Source organism: Lipomyces tetrasporus, assembly GCF_029532465.1.
Source record: "Lipomyces tetrasporus strain NRRL Y-64009 chromosome Unknown POJ06scaffold_1, whole genome shotgun sequence".
Classification (NCBI taxonomy): Eukaryota; Fungi; Ascomycota; class Lipomycetes; order Lipomycetales; family Lipomycetaceae; genus Lipomyces; species Lipomyces tetrasporus.
The window spans coordinates 1960539-1976193 of NW_026611596.1; the positions used below are offsets into that span (position 1 = coordinate 1960539).

Sequence of the window (15655 nt, forward strand, 5' to 3'; positions counted from 1 at the left end):
TATTGATGTGAAATATATGAGCCAGTATACATCATAGTTGATATTAGCCGATTTAAATTTGCTCGTACTGTTAATAAGCGCATCAGCGATTACAAGCGAAGACTGGAGTCGACAACTTGCGCAGATTGTTATGCGACCGAATCGTACGCAATCTTTCCAGAGGCTGAACCATAATTTGCAAGCACAAGACATCAGACTCCATATCACCAACCCAATCCTCGATTCTAATCGAAGAAAACGAGGGTACGAACTTCAATGCTCACACGTCCAGGACCAGTCTGTCCCGGCAGCGCAAACGCCGAATGAGGAATCTGCTTCGCAGGCACGTCCCTTTTGTTATCCGCACATTTGATCAACATTGCCTCTGTGACATCCATACCACTCAAGAAATACCATTCTTGTCCGCCATCGTATTTCATGCCCACCGTCTCGCCAGTCCGGTTCGGATACCGATGCTGCACACTGACCAAACTGGCGGGATTGATAGTGCGCGCGTCCGCGACCGCTAACGGGTCACGCGTGATTTTGGCTAATGGTTTCCAGTAATTGACGATCTGGAAGCGCTTCTGGGCCGACACATACAGGTTCACCAAGTCGGGATCGTCACCGCCGTGCAATTTTACGCGCTCGACAGCGGCACGGAGTGACTGGTCTATGTGAACACGACCGACCGGCGTGCGGGCCGAGTTGGGCAGCCGGGCTGTGTGGTCGAATATCACGACTTTTGACCCACCTGTGAGTCGCTTAACCGCCTCCTGCACGCGCGGGTAATATTCTTTCTTGATGAACTCTGTCTTTTCTGTGCCGTCTTTTGCAAAGAAATCCCCGTACGTGAACGGTGGCGCGCTGAGATCAAATGTGAACCCGTTCTTGTCGAGGACCGGCAATGTTTCGTACCCACGCAGGTCGTGGATCCCGACAATGCGCGCGTCTTGGCGGTAGTTGCGCTCCTGGGTTGCGACGACATTGTAGGGGGCCGAGCCGTCGTCCGGTGGGGCGTAGAAGTTGAGTACTGACTGGACTGTTGGTGCAGATGAGATATCTGTCGAAGACATCATCTCTGTCTTGGTGGTTGATTGAGCGATAGTTGTCGCCATTATGTTTAGATGTCGATTGAATTCGCAGCTAAGAGAATTGGAGAACAGAAGAACGGAGTAATAGAGTAGGCGACAGGAGTATTAAATATGACACACCGCATCGCCTTCCATTTGTAATGCGACAAATCTCTTTCCACCCCCCGCCGTCGGCAGCCCCGGAGAATTACATATCAGAAGCCAAAATCACCCACACCTTACTGAAAACTAACTCCACGGTTTTGTCAGCATCGGCACATGTCCATCACTCATTTGCGAACACGCAAGTGTGATGTAATAACCCACGTGTGTATCATTCTGGAACTCTCGACAACAGGACGGACGCTATCATCGCGCCAGCAATCGTCGCGGATTCCCGGTCAATGCGGGCCACCTTTTCTGTGATCTTTCTGATAGTAGTGAGTGCTTATGCAATTCCACATCAGCGGTTTGAAGGAAGGATCTTTTTGATATGTACAGTTCGAAAGTTTCCCCGGATGGTCACTGCGGGTGATGGTCGCATTGGTTTAGGGCTCGGTTATGACGCGCGACCTTTAACACCCATTGCGCACTCGAACGCAGGTATACCACACCATAGACCTGACTCGATCCTTGAACTCATGTGGAATTCCATGCCACGCTTTGTTGAAGGCACACAGTAGTAGTGGAAGCCATCGATTGTTCTGGTACCGATGTTGAATCCAGCGACGACGAGCCAGTCACTTGATTCTAGCCGACCAATTCCTCGAACACGCTCGGAACATGGAATAGAATATTGACCTAGATTGCGAGGACTGCAAAGAGGTTGTCTGACATAAACGAGGAGTAGATAACAGATAACCGTCCATGTATAATTACTTGTCTTTTCAATTGTTCTCACGAGAGGATGTTCGGAGTTGTTGTTCTTGTACCCCATTTTGAATTCGGTGCTTAGCATTCACGCAACAACAATGTCAGCATTCAAGTGGCCTACTCTGCCTCAGGTAAGGCCCCCCCCCCCCCCCCCCCCCCGAGAGCCAGCAAGCGTCGCGCCGGAACTGCAAGCACATCGACGACCTGCAGCAATCCTTCCAACAACATAAGTATTCGTGCTGAATGTGCCTGATCAGTACTCACCCATCACCATGGTGCCACATTAATGAGATTACTATTATGACGGTTACGACTATCACTGGTGCATACATGGAATATTATTGTTGCGGGCACGCATCATTTTATTAATATTTGGGATACCATGTTGGATGCGAGAACGGCAAACTCTTCTCACTATAGACCGCACGTCATGTACGAAAACTCCTTTATCTAGGCACAGACTATCGCAAAACGGAATAGTTTGTCATGATGCTATTGTTGTAACCAGTGATACTATACACAGTTCCCCTATCTGGGATTTCGTACACTAAACCAACATAAACCGTCGGCAAGTTGATCTTACGGGATTTGAAATTTGCCCTAACCCTGAAAGTTAGAAGGACTGGATTTGTTTTTTGCGAACGAACTAATACCAAACGCTTAGTTGCGTTTTGCGCTCCATAATAAATGTCCCCACGCTGCGCAAGCGTGGATTCCGATCACTGGTACCAAACCGCCGATTTCGTGACAATCGTTTGGTCCCAACTATCAAAGTTCAGGGGTAGGGTTATTATCCGAGCGGCGTGGGCGAATTGAAAGCGATTTCAGCTCGGTGAATTCGATATTTGAAATGCCTGCAGAGCAGTTATAGGGGATAGTCTATTAGTCAAATTGCACCAGCACCTTCCGTCATGACCGACAGGATGGATATTCCCCTACGACTGCATGAATCGCGGTCTTTTGCCCACAACTCTGTCATGCTCTGCCAAGCTGTGTGATTTCTCACTAAAAAATTCCCCTCGGAGGATAAGTCGTCTGCTAATGTGTGCATTGACGCGCTTTCTAGCTCTTTCGCATTGATTGTCGCACATATCTCGCACGCTCCGCTCGATCTCCATATCGGTGGTGTTCTCGTAGGGTATTATTACAGCCGACTGAAGTAACCATAGCAGTGTAGACGTCCGTCCGGACGCAGCTAGCTCCTTCCGGTACCGTCAATGCCCGGGAACGGCACTAACGAGCGCCTCCGCATATTCCTTTTCCATAATCGGTGTTGCACACAAGAGAATGCATGGTAACTGTGGGTTAGGGCGAATGCTCCCGTCGGCTACCTCGGATTAAGTCTTGAACAGCGGACCGGCACGCGGCAGCCGCTCTGCCACGGGTTAGACATCAACGACAAAGGCACGTCATTGCAAATACGAGCGCCGCGTTCGATCCTGACAGCTGTCGTATACCGGCTGGCTGACGAGACGTGGCAGTCGCCTGACACGTCGACAGTCTACCAAGTGCCGAGCCGGGCACGACTACGCGTCAAATTTGTTGGGCAAGAGATATGAAGATGCGGGGATGGCACTGGGTCGGATAACACCGATTGCATGAGATCGGGCGAATTACGCGGCAAGATCAATAGAATAGAAAACAATCATGAAAATATATATATCGTTGAATTTAAGTATGTACACAAGGGAGATAATGAATGATTCAATAACACACCAACCCAAACGCCAGTACATAACACCATATGCCAATTCCAGTAATTCCTACGCCTGCATGAAGTATATACAATTAAAAAAAATAACGATGAATAAGGTTTGATGATAATGCGACACTAAGCGACCCATGACATGGCGTAATTCGCGGCTTCAGGCGTTCCGACACGCGAGAACATGTCCATCTCTGTTATCGAGTGGCCGCTGACTGGCGTGTTATCACGGACTGTGCGCTGCTGGCCTCGTGGTGTATATGCTATGATGTCTTGTAGGTCCTCGTCAGACACGGTCGTGGCGTCTGTCAGGTGCGGAAGCGCCGGCTCTACCGAGCGGTCCAGCTCCTCGTCAGGCGGTAGTGCATGTGGGCTCACGACGTGCGACTTAACGCGTGTAAGAGGCGGCATGTCGTCGTCCAACTCTTCTTCAATGTATTCGTGTTTATGTTTGTTTGCGACCTCGTAGAACGTCATGTCATCATCATCAACATCATCGTTGTCGTTGTCGTCCGCGTATTCGCCGTCGTCATCGGCAAAGTAGTCCGCGTACTGGTCTGGGATGCGGTTGTAATTGTGCTCACGAGGAATCTCGTGCACAGAAAACTGGACTTGGCGTCTATCGCGCGGAGTCCGCTCGACAAAATCAGGAGAGAACGTGACTGAACGCTTTTTGTCCGGGACGATCGCATATAACTGGCTTCGCAAGTCGTTGAGAGGCTCCATAATGTCGTCTCCGTCTTCGTCGGCCGAGTTCTCCTTCGATGCCTCAGCCACCGGACTTAGAGTTCTGCCGGACGAAGGTACAAGCAGATACTCCTCACTGTCGTCACCATCGCTGTCACTGTCGCTGTCGCTGTCGCTTTCACTGTCCGACGACTCGGTATCGTCGGAATATCGGGACACTTGCGTGGCATCGTAAGTGACTGTCCGTCGTAGGCTAGACATGTGTGGAGAGCTCATCGGCACGTCTTTGTGGTCGAGATGTGCCATTATGGCGTCGAGGAAGTTTGCGTGGGAGACGAGCACGCGCAGATCGTGGTCGTTCGTGTGGGCAGCCTGGGACAGCTTCGAGCGAGCGGTGTTCATGAGTCTGTATGACTCTGAGAATGAGAGTTCTGGAGGACTGATGGTGAAGGCCATTGGGAGTAGCAGACAATAATTATTAGGAGAACAGATTGGAAAGGCGAGAGAGTGTCGTTATAGACCAATGGACGGGATATGCGGATAATATATCCGCCTCCCCTGGACTTTAGGCGCAGTACGCGGCAAAGTGCTGACATGCAAACGAAATACGAGGTGAGTCAGCCCCCGAGAGCCGCTCGGCCCCGGCGAGTCCGAGTCGGTGGCAGTGAATGAATAATCCAGCGGCGGCTGGATCGAAACGCCGACGCCGACACTAAAAATTCCATGCGCGGCCTTGCCACGCTCGCCGGACTTACGGCATCGTCCGAAACAGAAGAACCCTTATCCACGACACCTCGGATTTAGATGACGTAGCCAATAATCCCATTTGGCCCGCCGCACTGAATTCCCTCCGACTCCCCGACAAGATAATGGATCCATTGTTGCGTTATCGCACGTGCTACAGCCAACCCCGTGTCGGATGCTGTCATTTTATTATTTGTGACGACCGTCAGGTCCTAATAATCTGTACAATCTATTCGCGATCTGGCGAATAATTGGTAGACATGGCACTTTCGCTGTCTTAATAGTTAATACATACACCTGACTCTCCTACAGACAGTGGACAGCCGGGGCCTATGGCCGAAACGCAAATGCCCTAACCCACAGCAAGTGCAAGATGAAGCCTGTAATAATCGGCACTGCTACTAATACTGTTGAATCATCTGGTCCGCAGAACAATGCCGCCGTCTCGCAAACCGAAGCAGTCGCTCTCTCAATCGAAACACGACCGTGACCAGCAGCGGTCCTCCAAAAAGCCGTCCTCATCAAAGAAAAATTTTGTTCCCCAGACTGAGGACGATTTCCTGTACGTCGGCTCCCTCGAAGAAGAACATGGCGATAGATGGGTCGTGGGCGATCCAGATAAAGTACGTTGTCGTCGTTGACATCACAGCGTGTGTTATTAACCCTTCGCGCTACAGGCCCACAGGTTTTACCTTCATGCGTTAGAGCTTTACGACACTTGCCTCTCGCGGTTCGAAAAGTCATTCGACGCAGCCTACAATAAATGCCGCCTCGAATTCCATATCTACCAGCTCTTCTACTCACGCACTCTCCTCTCTAGCCCATTTGACAACGACCAACCGTCGGTGTCAGCGATAACAGCGGCAAAAAGACAAGACCGCGTGTCTGTGCTGTCGAAAATCCTGCAAGACCACGAAGTCGCGTTGCAGCTTGCGCTCAAGCAATGCGCACCAGATACCCAGGCTGGCCCGCCGTCGGATCTACTGTTCAATATGGCGCAAGTGCAATTAAGCATTGCCGAGGAACAGTATGCGCCAGCGCCATACCGCACGGCTATGGAGACTTTCGAACGGACCTGGATAGCCCAGGAAGCCGAGCTCGATAGGCTCCGCCAAGATCTCGCGAATATGACCGACGATGCTTCTAGCGAATCCGAAAACAGTAGTCAGCAGGGTGGGGAAGGACAGGAACAAGACGAGTATGCGACTGTGATTGAGCCAACAACCTATACCTCCCTTCTTGAGACCGCGACTGCACAGTTGGCGTGTTTGATTCCGATATATACAATCTCGTTGTCGTTTTCGGTTAATTCGAAAGGACCGAGTGACGACGCCGAACACTTGGCCCGGGCAGGGACTGTATTTATGCAGCGCGTCTCGACGTTGATTGCGAATCGCCAGCAACTTGATATCAAAGATAGCGAAATCCGGGATTCGGCATTGGTCGTGGCCCGGTATGTTCTTGTCAGCGGGTACCCTTTCACGGATGAGTCATGTCGGCCGGCTGCGAATCTCGAAAGACTCACAGCAATGTGGACACCGGTATCGGAAGCGCAGTCGCCGTCCACTCTCGACTTTAACATCGAATTACTCCCTGCCCAAGGCCTCACAGGTCCGCATTCAACTTCATTACGTGAGATTCTCTCATTCGTGCCGCTTACGTCCGAGCGGTACCTCGCCCAGGCCGACATGTTCACCCAATTCGGCATCATAGCCGGCGGAGATTCAGACGGCGACCTCGCGTGGCGGGCACTAACGCTAGCATCACAGTTCCTCTCAACCGCACTCTCCTGGCTTCTCAAAGAAACGACTCCGACCGCGGGAGCCGGAAACGCGGTCGTGGGCGCCTCATCGCTACCGTCTACAAAGCTCGCACAGATCAGAATCTGGACAACCCGAGGCGATGTCGACGTTCTGCGGTCAAATCTGTGTCAGATCTCGTCCACGGCCGACAAGAACCGCACAGTTTTGCGCAAGAACGCGGAAATTTACTACAAGAACGCCATGAAACTGGCTGCAGGTCTCGACACCGATCCCGAGGTCGCCGACGCAGCCGGTGAAGCAAAAGTCAAGTGCGGGCTCATCCTGGCTGACCGGGACGCAATTTTGAGTGTGTCTAGATGGCAAGAGGTCGTTGCCGAAGCGATTGAAGATGTTGTCTTCAGTGAGTCCGAAGTGGGGGATGTTCTAGGTGACATATAGGCTCGGTCGATAGGATTGGGATATATAATACACAAAGTTTCATATTACACTAGATCTGTCTAGGAAAGTCGTTCCACGCTTCGAACGTTCCCTCAAACTTGTAACCTGCCTTGTCCGATTCGGGAGTCGTCGAGCCCCAGTAAATGCCATAATGCGCGACAAGCAAATCAAACTCCTCGCGCTCATCCAGCATTTCCAGCCGATCGATCCGCTGCATCTCATCCCCTTCCACCCACGCATCATGCACATACTTCAAGTCTCCGGCCGCGGTAGCTTTGAATCCCAGTCCGCGCAACCGGGAGACCTGGGCTTGCAACGTCGGGAACGCCATCATTGTTGGTATCGAGATGCCTCGGATGGCGAGGTTGTGGATCATGACTTTGCCAAACTGGTCGTCAGACGAGAACGGCTCGTAGGATACTATGCCGAGTTGATTTAGCGGCGACGATGCGGACGCCGTCGTCGTGAATGCCTTGACGAACGCTGCGAGCACGGCGTCGCTGGCGTCGGGCTCCAAGTAGCACAGGCAGCATTCCGAGACGAGCAGGGTCGGCAGGGAAAAGTCAATCCCTGGCAATTGCAGTGATGCCGGCGTCATTAACTGGCGCAGATCAACGCCGTGAATATAATACGACGGGCTCTTGAGCGGCGTTTCGAACCCGTGAGGAGGATGTCGACCGGGCGAAGGCGAATGGCGCTGCTCAGCAGGTGTATTCCCGCCGCCACTAGAATGCAGGTGACGCGGGCCAGATCCAGATTGTGACGGCGGTTCCCTTGACGATACGAATAACCGTGGCGGCGATCGCCGTCGGCGCCGGTGTGGAGGCTCTGGTGCGTGAATGTCGTACTCGACCGGTCCGGCTACAGCACTATGCAGGACCGCGTGCTCTGCCACCAGCTCTGCTTTGCGCCGCGCAGACACGGCGAAATCTAATTCGTGGTATACCAAATTCGGGCCGTGTTTGGGAAGAAGATGAAATGGTCGAGTATCAGATCCGGCACCTAACGAAATAATCTGCTTCTTCTCCGTGCCTGGCGTCGACAGGAACCGGTCGATTAACCTCGACACAGCCATAACTCGCACATATGTCCCTGCCAAATTCAGCATTAACACACTGGCCTTCTCAACGTCCTCGGACTTCAGATAACGCTTACCCCGATTAAACAGTGGCAACTTGTGCACATCTCCATGATCGACGTTCGACGGCAGGAACAATTTGAGCAACGGATCATGGTAGTACCCAGCACTTTCTGCAGAAACCTTAGACAGTAATGCATCCGAGTCTGTGTCTTGGACGATTTTATTGCGGGACATGTCGTGCGGCCGACGGGAGTGTGCGTGCCCGTCGTCCTGAAGACGACCGGGACTGGCGACAAGTGGGGGCAAGGACAATGCTGTGGTGCCTCCTTTTATGGACCGAGTAACAAGCTTGAATGTGTCCAGGAATATATGTTCAGTAGACCAAGTCTATGAGTCGTGAAAGGAACTGTGCTGGTGGATATATGTCGTGGTCGATTGCCATTCTGCGTGTACACGCGAGTTCGGAATGTATGGTAGCCTACTCTCGCTTTATCGACGACTCCGTGGACTATCCGACGGCACGCACTTCAGCATGTCGTAGACAACAGTCCGCTGATCGTCATACTCTGAGGTACAGATCTATCACTGCATCGAATAAACATATTTACGATTGTCATATCACTAAAACAACAAAAACCAGCATTAAACAAAAGATAAGGTACGACTACCCATTAAACATCCCATCCTTTTAATAACACAAAGTCACCGTCATTCGGAAACAAACTACTATAGCTCATACAAATTACGCAAACAACGAACTGAAAGAAATATTTCAACGCCAATTACATTAGTGAACAAACGATTTCTATAGCGATATATGTAACAGGTCTTTGGTACCAAGACCGACAATATCAACTGCATTTCTGACAAGTAGATGGTGCCGGCTGATCCACATTTTATTTCCCAAATTTGAGGCAAGACGATAGAAATGACGGTGATGCGAAAGTGCACGTGTAATGTACAAACTGTGAAACGACTCAATAAACGAACTGGACAAATGAACACGAAGTTGTCGGTTAAATTTTTCTAGGTAACATGCGTGAGGAAGGTTCGTGAGAAAGGTGCTGGGCGAGTGGCATGTGATGATGTAGACGCGTAGAGCAAATGTTGTGTTTCCCTACTGACGAGTTCGGAGACATGTGCGTTATCTTATTAGTGGTTTCGTCGCGAATATCGCACCTTACCAAGATCGAATGGCAGATATCTGTACTTGATCATGTGCTGAATCTGTCGACGCATAGTAATTGCGAAAAGAATGCAAAAGTAAATGAGAAGAATTGGCCAGAAGACTTAATCAAATATCAGCAATTCTGCATTGATAAATACAAACCACAAAGTACGAAGTAACGGCTTACCAGGCACATCAAAAATTGAGAACCACGTGCACACGAACGCAATAACAGTGGCTTTAGTCGCCGAGTACCAGAACTTGAATTCCGGTAGTCGCCGAATGAACGGTCGGAACTCCTCGTCCTGTCGGGTTGGCAGTTCGCCGCCTACACCACCTTCCTCGGATTCCCGCTCCTTCATATCCTGCTCGAGTGAGGGATCAAACTTCGGCTGCAAAAAAGCAAGGAAAAGGTTCAGGAGGTAGATTCCGAGAGAGTAGCATACGATGTACCAGCCCTGCGATAAGATAATGCGAAGCATGAAGAAGAAGACCAGGGTGGCGGAGCCGACCCATCGATAAAACACAAATGGCGTAGACTGGTCTAGATAGAATTGATACCGCTATAAAATTTCGCTATTAGTTATCCATAACCATGACAATTGTGAGCGATTGAGCAGTCTCGAGGCCGCAAGCTTGAATTGATTGAGAACAGTTCGCGTACCTGCGCCAACAAAGTAGTCTGGGCCGCGACATTCGCGAAGGTTGTAGGAGCATCAGCCGAGTTGTCCATCATTGCGCGTCTAGGATTTCTTATTCCAAGATGGCTGTTTTTGATTGTGAGTGCGTAGAGGCAGCGATGGTGGGATACACAGGGATACCAACCGGGAAGTAGTACGTTGCGTCGACGTGATGCCTCCTCTCCAAAGTCGCCTCTTGCGCCCTGGAGCTGGTGGCTGTCGCTCGACAAATTCAGCCCTTGCCCTTATTCGCATTTCCGTCATATCAATATTTACGGTTCTTCCGCGTAACAATTTTGCCTTTAGGGGTCTATCCGCAGAATCTTGCACGATTGAGTTGAGGCCGAAGTTTCTCATCTCCCCTTCGTTAACACCTGCCGACATGATAAATGCCATCAATAAGCACTTGCCTATATTGCGACGATGTTTTATAACTAGTAAATCTACTTCGACGACCTATCTCTAGATCCCGTGATTTCACTCGGAATTACTCGAACAAAACTCCTAAAGTATTTACAAATGCAATGAACATCATATATCGCCGCAAATCCCGTTTATTCACAAAAAATTGCCAATAGGGCAATCTATGAGCAAATACTAGCTATTCCTTGGAACCAGATATCCCACAAAACAGTTGGATAGCATACGGTCATAGTTGACCCATACATGGGTAAGGTCTAGCCCTCATGTCAGCATTAATCCAAACGAGCCCACAACAAGTACATGTACTTACTAAATAACTTGGTCCCATCCCTCCCTGCGCACCGCATCAATTCCTTCACACCTCCAGGATGATACCGCAGATACGGTGAAATATTGTAAACTTTCCCACCCAACGCCGTCCATGCGTCTTCGTGCGTTGAGTGCCGTTTCAATTCGTCGAGTGTTATCCGTGCGGGCGGGACCCCATTGGGACGACCGCTGAGATCTTTGCCGCTGTTCTTCAAAGTCGCCCAGTCTAGCTGAGAGAATCCAGGATCAAGAGCAACCTTTTCGCGTCTCTGGCGAGCCTGGGCAAGCGTTGTCGGAGCCGTCACTGTCGGTACTGCGAGTTGTCCTGAGGGTGCAACATTGGAGAAATTGAACTTTGGCAGAGGACGCTCTGAGGAGCGAGAAGGTGTTGTGTTGGCCTGTGACGTGCGCGGTGCACGCGCCGATTTTACAACTGACGCAGGACCGGTGCTTGGTGTAGATGTGGGCGACAGCGAATGGACCGCCGATTGTCGTCTTGGTGGCGATGGTGGTGGCATATAGGTCTTGCTGAGCTCGGTCGCGATCGTAACTGGAGACTTGTCCGCACCCGACTGCGCACCGTACTCCACGTCATTGCTGTCAATCTCTATCTGAGGCACTGTAGCGCGCTGCGCGGAGGCGAGGGAAGGAAATGGAGGTGCCGCGTCGTCATCGTGCTCTCCGGCGACGGTCGGATTCGATGTCGCCATCTTTCGCCAGAGGAAGGCCATCTCTGGACAGTAGAGGGCCAGATGACGGAATGGCAAGAAAAAAGATGCAAGAGGACGTCATCAACATTAATAATGATGGAACTTCATTGAGATTTCTTGATAATAACTATTTCGGCGCGGCTCAAGGGAACAATGCGAAAGAAAACGACGCGAATCAGGGCCACTGACGTCAGCAGCGTATTATTGTGCGTGCGATTGCCGACAAGGCAGTGGTGGCTTTACAGGTGGTTTTCGTTGCCCGCACACGATGGAGAGGTTATTGTATTTGTCGTCGGGCTAATCGGCGGATCTACTCGGACCCGTAATCCTCCGCCACCTACGCCGAGCCGCACAGTGGACTTGGATTACTAAAGCTCCGCTGCTGACTGAGCTCAAGTCAACTCAAAACCTCCGACATTCGTTTGTAATATATAGCTTCGGCGTGGCATCATCATAGGTCTCTCATCAGTTAAATTAGACCGCTAAGCCGCCGTTTTTGGTCACACTAGCAACACTTTCGCTTCACTCGAGTATTTCGTCCATCGCATCACTGAGAGCATCCACCTCGGCTCTATTTCGGTCCCTTGTTATCTACCCAGTTCCAGCATCAATGGCGACTATCACTGAGACACTTCCCGCTCGCGCAGCTGTTGAGTCGACTCTCAACTTCTATGCTCCGCCAAAGGACGGCTCTGTTCCATACAATATTGTCTACGATGTTCCGGAGGGTACTCCTACTCGTAACTACGAGGTTCTTCACCAAAAAGTTCAGATAATTGACGCTCGCGGTCGCGAAGGCGACTTCACTCTCGACAATAACGGCTTCCAGTTCGAAAAGCGTCACCATGCGTTCAACAATTGGTCAGATGCCGAGCGCATTGAGAAGGAGTACTACCCCGGTGTAATCAATGCAATCAAGGAAGTCACTGGAGCCTCGAAGGTTGTTATTTTCGACAACACTATCCGTACAAAGGACGGTTACCGCAAGCCAGTCATGGCTGTTCACGTAGATCAGACTCCGAAGTCCGCGGAAGATCGTGTTCGACTTCACTGCCCAGATGAAGCGGATGTGCTACTGGCTAGGCGTTTCCAGATTATCAACTATTGGAAGCCATTGACCGGTCCTGTTGAGGAGTTTCCTCTTGCACTTGGCGACGCTGGCGACATGAGCGAGGGTGATATTGTCTCGGTCGAACACCGCTATAGGGACCGTACGGGCGCTACTGGTGCCGTCCAGTATAACCCGAACCAGAAGTATTACTACCTGTCTGGTATGGACACCGATGAGGAGGTTCTCATCAAGTGCTACGACTCGCTCGACGGTGTCGCAAAGAGAACTCCGCATACTGCCTTCGAGGATCCCACATCGGCACCAAATGCTCTTCCAAGGGAGAGCATTGAAGTCCGCACTCTTGTCTTCTATGACTAAATTCGAGGCTCTCTTAGACATATATAAAATGGATTTTAAATTGGATTAAGGTGTCTAGATATGTTGCATCACTTTTACGGTTGTTATGGGTTTGGCGTATGCACTCTTCCAAGCTCGGTTAGGCTTTTGAATAATTAATATTCTGCTTTTGCGATATACATGCTGAGGAGCTCTCTGCTCTATTTAATGGAACCAAGCGTAGGCATCTACACAGAACTCCACCCGTCATATCCCGTTTTGTTTGTTGTGAAGCACCCTAGATTAACTCCAAGCTCAATATGTACAACAATATATCTACCGACTGTGAGTAACTTATATATACAACTCTCGACATCGAGACTAAGCTCATTATTATACCAAGTAAATAATTCGCCAACAGTAATCTAATTACTCGGCCTGCTGTCATCCTGCAAGTCGCTGAATTTCACAGGAATGCCGTCCTCTGAGATAAATCCTTCTTGCTTCCGTTGATCCTCGCCGAGGACCACTAGATAACCCAACAGTTAGCATCCCATTCACGTTCGTACCACCTCGGCTCTTGCTTCAGGACTCATTGACTCACTTCTCTTGTACAAAATATAACTTGACACAGCTAGTAATGGAACCGACATTACTACCAGACGAATTCTATGCAAGCATCGGCAATTAGCTCTCCGTTAATCAACTTGGACGCGGTAGAGCGTACCCTATCATTCTTGTATTCGCAGCCTTGGAGACATTTGGTTGAGGTGGTGCTTTGGGTGCTGATGGCGGAACGGCCGGTGTACCACGCCTAATCGGCGGTGGTAGTACTGTTGGTTTAGCCATATATACAGAACCCAAGATATGGATTATCTATAGTTGTGCTTTCCCTGAGTCCGAGTTTCTGCGCTCGACGTTGCGATGGGGAGGGCCGAAATATATTTATTTACATTAGAATGAAGCACCCTGCGGCTGCGATAGTCACGAGAGTATAGTTAGGAAGGTTTACGGGAATCATTGGGATACTACCCACTAAATTTCTCTTCGAATAGCAGTGTACCCGAGCGTGCCACAGTATATGATGCAGTGTATGGGAGCTGGTACGGAAGGGTACATACGCAAGGGCAAAGAGGAATAGCTAGTAAGGTCCGATGATACTCCTGGTTAATGAAAGAATTCTTGGAAATTATTGCCACCGCCGCCTTCCGTGCATACTATATCGATCATACGCAATTTTATGTTCTTCTATCGAAGATACAAATGCAGAATAATCCAATTGATCGTAGGTTCTCTAAGTTCTTCACAAGCCGCATTCTTCCATACGTATATCATTCCATTTTGCTGAAACTATAGTACACAATTTTAGATCCACATAATCCTCACGGTTATTATTCGCCTTTCAATCGACGGCTTCTAACCTCCCGCAGCGCACGGCTACCGGACAAAAATGCAATAGGAGCAAGCGCGCTAATCTGCGCAATCAACTTGAAAATAGTAGATCCGAGGTAGTAATTAAAGAACGCGACTTCGATCGCGATAATTGACGCGAAAAAGCCGAGATGGCCAAATGGAGAGCTGGCGAGGGCTTTGGGAAGTTGTGATGGCGCAGCCCCAATGTGTAGCCACTACATAATAATTCTCAGTCAATATATCAGAAGGTCACATCTCAGCGGATGACACGTACACTGCCAATCAGCGCAACAGCCGTAGTAACGACAATGGCGCTGAAAAACAAAGAGATTGCCGATGACACGAACTTGGGATCTGGTCGGAAGATGTGAATGATCTCGGGCTTAGAACCGAATCTGATGGGGCCAGCTGGCGCAGGCCCATTGTAGGCGGGCAGGATCTGACCGATTTCAACCTTGAGAGGAGCTTCGGTCCCAAATGAGGCTAGCACGATCTTCACGGTCAGCGGCTTGTTCGGGCCAAGAAGGGCCGTAGGAATCGTCTTGTAGTCCTGTCAGACAGTTAGCATGTTGACATACCTACCCATGATCTGGGGAACAGAGTAGTAAGTTTTTCTCCGCTATCCAAAACATACAATATCCACTCTAGCACGGCCATTTTCCCTTACATCGGCGGTGAACGACGACTCTAATTTGGTAACGGGATCCTCAATAATTGCGTAAGCCTGATGAGGTTTATTATTGGTATCAGGCGTAAGGTCACTCCGCACAGTAAATCGAAGGCGAGCCAAAGCACTGCTTGGAAGCGACACAATCTCCGGTAGTGGCACTGACACGGAAAATCTAGATTATCCATTACCAATTGCACACTCATAGATCTCCCCATGACATATACTAACTGATGTGTCTGGAGCGTTCCGGAGCGCTCATTAATAGCCAACGTCGCATTGGAGAATGTCCAGGCCGATACAAGGGGAGACGACACGCAAACCGCAAGGGATGCAACTAATACGTTCCGTAGCAGCATGATCAAGTAGTTGTATGGGTATGTACCTCCAATCGACCTCTTGATCCAGGACCGGCGAGCGACTCTAGAGTATATCAAGACACGTCTCTTCAATCTCGAGCGCCTTCTGATTCCACAAATTACGCGCAGGTCCCAAACGTGCACGCAGTCCGCCATCACTGCAAGCTGTGAACATCCTTAGCCCTAACCTCCATCG

General features: G+C 50.1%; 9 protein-coding genes across 9 annotated transcripts; 2 read left to right on the forward strand and 7 right to left on the reverse strand.

Moving 5' to 3' along the window:
* Positions 1–109: 109 nt before the first annotated feature.
* Positions 110–1354, reverse strand: POJ06DRAFT_13562 (uncharacterized protein). Its single transcript, XM_056184450.1, has one exon. It carries the CDS (start codon positions 1095–1097, stop codon positions 225–227), a length of 873 nt encoding a protein of 290 aa, XP_056047587.1. The 5' UTR covers positions 1098–1354; the 3' UTR covers positions 110–224.
* Positions 1355–3576: 2222 nt separating this feature from the next.
* Positions 3577–4892, reverse strand: POJ06DRAFT_243665 (uncharacterized protein). Its single transcript, XM_056186395.1, has one exon. It carries the CDS (start codon positions 4771–4773, stop codon positions 3757–3759), a length of 1017 nt encoding a protein of 338 aa, XP_056047588.1. The 5' UTR covers positions 4774–4892; the 3' UTR covers positions 3577–3756.
* Positions 4893–5003: 111 nt separating this feature from the next.
* POJ06DRAFT_13608 (uncharacterized protein) lies at positions 5004–7287 on the forward strand. The gene is made up of 2 exons (XM_056184460.1): positions 5004–5684; positions 5739–7287. The coding sequence occupies exons 1-2, from the start codon at positions 5496–5498 to the stop codon at positions 7260–7262; spliced, it is 1713 nt and encodes a 570-aa protein (XP_056047589.1). The 5' UTR covers positions 5004–5495; the 3' UTR covers positions 7263–7287.
* Positions 7269–8914, reverse strand: POJ06DRAFT_243668 (S-adenosyl-L-methionine-dependent methyltransferase). Its single transcript, XM_056186396.1, has 2 exons — positions 8418–8914; positions 7269–8354 (listed from the first exon to the last, which is right to left on the reverse strand). Exons 1-2 carry the CDS (start codon positions 8575–8577, stop codon positions 7312–7314), a joined length of 1203 nt encoding a protein of 400 aa, XP_056047590.1. The 5' UTR covers positions 8578–8914; the 3' UTR covers positions 7269–7311.
* A 351-nt stretch (positions 8915–9265) lies between these two features.
* On the reverse strand, positions 9266–10355 carry POJ06DRAFT_13623 (retrieval of early ER protein Rer1). The gene is made up of 3 exons (XM_056184461.1): positions 10176–10355; positions 9699–10074; positions 9266–9632 (listed from the first exon to the last, which is right to left on the reverse strand). Exons 1-3 carry the CDS (start codon positions 10245–10247, stop codon positions 9496–9498), a joined length of 585 nt encoding a protein of 194 aa, XP_056047591.1. The 5' UTR covers positions 10248–10355; the 3' UTR covers positions 9266–9495.
* A 66-nt stretch (positions 10356–10421) lies between these two features.
* POJ06DRAFT_272774 (uncharacterized protein) lies at positions 10422–11911 on the reverse strand. Its single transcript, XM_056189573.1, has 2 exons — positions 10925–11911; positions 10422–10868 (listed from the first exon to the last, which is right to left on the reverse strand). Exons 1-2 carry the CDS (start codon positions 11652–11654, stop codon positions 10789–10791), a joined length of 810 nt encoding a protein of 269 aa, XP_056047592.1. The 5' UTR covers positions 11655–11911; the 3' UTR covers positions 10422–10788.
* A 332-nt stretch (positions 11912–12243) lies between these two features.
* POJ06DRAFT_190391 (uncharacterized protein) lies at positions 12244–13062 on the forward strand (the record flags this gene model as incomplete). Its single annotated transcript, XM_056184795.1, has 1 exon — positions 12244–13062. The coding sequence occupies one exon, from the start codon at positions 12244–12246 to the stop codon at positions 13060–13062; it is 819 nt and encodes a 272-aa protein (XP_056047593.1).
* A 160-nt stretch (positions 13063–13222) lies between these two features.
* Positions 13223–14029, reverse strand: POJ06DRAFT_13634 (uncharacterized protein). The gene is made up of 4 exons (XM_056184466.1): positions 13748–14029; positions 13625–13689; positions 13420–13549; positions 13223–13356 (listed from the first exon to the last, which is right to left on the reverse strand). The coding sequence occupies exons 1-3, from the start codon at positions 13867–13869 to the stop codon at positions 13446–13448; spliced, it is 291 nt and encodes a 96-aa protein (XP_056047594.1). The 5' UTR covers positions 13870–14029; the 3' UTR covers positions 13223–13356; positions 13420–13445.
* A 239-nt stretch (positions 14030–14268) lies between these two features.
* On the reverse strand, positions 14269–15600 carry POJ06DRAFT_298527 (uncharacterized protein; the record flags this gene model as incomplete). The annotated part of the gene is made up of 5 exons (XM_056190653.1): positions 15332–15600; positions 15068–15275; positions 14708–14983; positions 14442–14648; positions 14269–14370 (listed from the first exon to the last, which is right to left on the reverse strand). The coding sequence occupies exons 1-5, from the start codon at positions 15457–15459 to the stop codon at positions 14269–14271; spliced, it is 921 nt and encodes a 306-aa protein (XP_056047595.1). The 5' UTR covers positions 15460–15600.
* Between the last annotated feature and the right edge of the window lie 55 nt (positions 15601–15655).

Coding starts and splice junctions, on each gene's coding strand:
- POJ06DRAFT_13562 (XM_056184450.1), bottom strand. CDS start 1,097: ATGGCGACAACTATCGCTCAATCAACCACCAAGACAGAGATGATGTCT.
- POJ06DRAFT_243665 (XM_056186395.1), bottom strand. CDS start 4,773: ATGGCCTTCACCATCAGTCCTCCAGAACTCTCATTCTCAGAGTCATAC.
- POJ06DRAFT_13608 (XM_056184460.1), top strand. CDS start 5,496: ATGCCGCCGTCTCGCAAACCGAAGCAGTCGCTCTCTCAATCGAAACAC. Junction 5,685..5,738: donor TCGTGGGCGATCCAGATAAA/GTACGTTGTCGT, acceptor TTCGCGCTACAG/GCCCACAGGTTTTACCTTCA.
- POJ06DRAFT_243668 (XM_056186396.1), bottom strand. CDS start 8,577: ATGTCCCGCAATAAAATCGTCCAAGACACAGACTCGGATGCATTACTG. Junction 8,355..8,417: donor GTTGCCACTGTTTAATCGGG/GTAAGCGTTATC, acceptor TGAATTTGGCAG/GGACATATGTGCGAGTTATG.
- POJ06DRAFT_13623 (XM_056184461.1), bottom strand. CDS start 10,247: ATGATGGACAACTCGGCTGATGCTCCTACAACCTTCGCGAATGTCGCG. Junction 10,075..10,175: donor AGACTACTTTGTTGGCGCAG/GTACGCGAACTG, acceptor GAAATTTTATAG/CGGTATCAATTCTATCTAGA. Junction 9,633..9,698: donor CTCAATTTTTGATGTGCCTG/GTAAGCCGTTAC, acceptor TATTTGATTAAG/TCTTCTGGCCAATTCTTCTC.
- POJ06DRAFT_272774 (XM_056189573.1), bottom strand. CDS start 11,654: ATGGCCTTCCTCTGGCGAAAGATGGCGACATCGAATCCGACCGTCGCC. Junction 10,869..10,924: donor GGATGGGACCAAGTTATTTA/GTAAGTACATGT, acceptor CATGAGGGCTAG/ACCTTACCCATGTATGGGTC.
- POJ06DRAFT_13634 (XM_056184466.1), bottom strand. CDS start 13,869: ATGGCTAAACCAACAGTACTACCACCGCCGATTAGGCGTGGTACACCG. Junction 13,690..13,747: donor GCGAATACAAGAATGATAGG/GTACGCTCTACC, acceptor ATGCTTGCATAG/AATTCGTCTGGTAGTAATGT. Junction 13,550..13,624: donor TTATATTTTGTACAAGAGAA/GTGAGTCAATGA, acceptor TGGGTTATCTAG/TGGTCCTCGGCGAGGATCAA.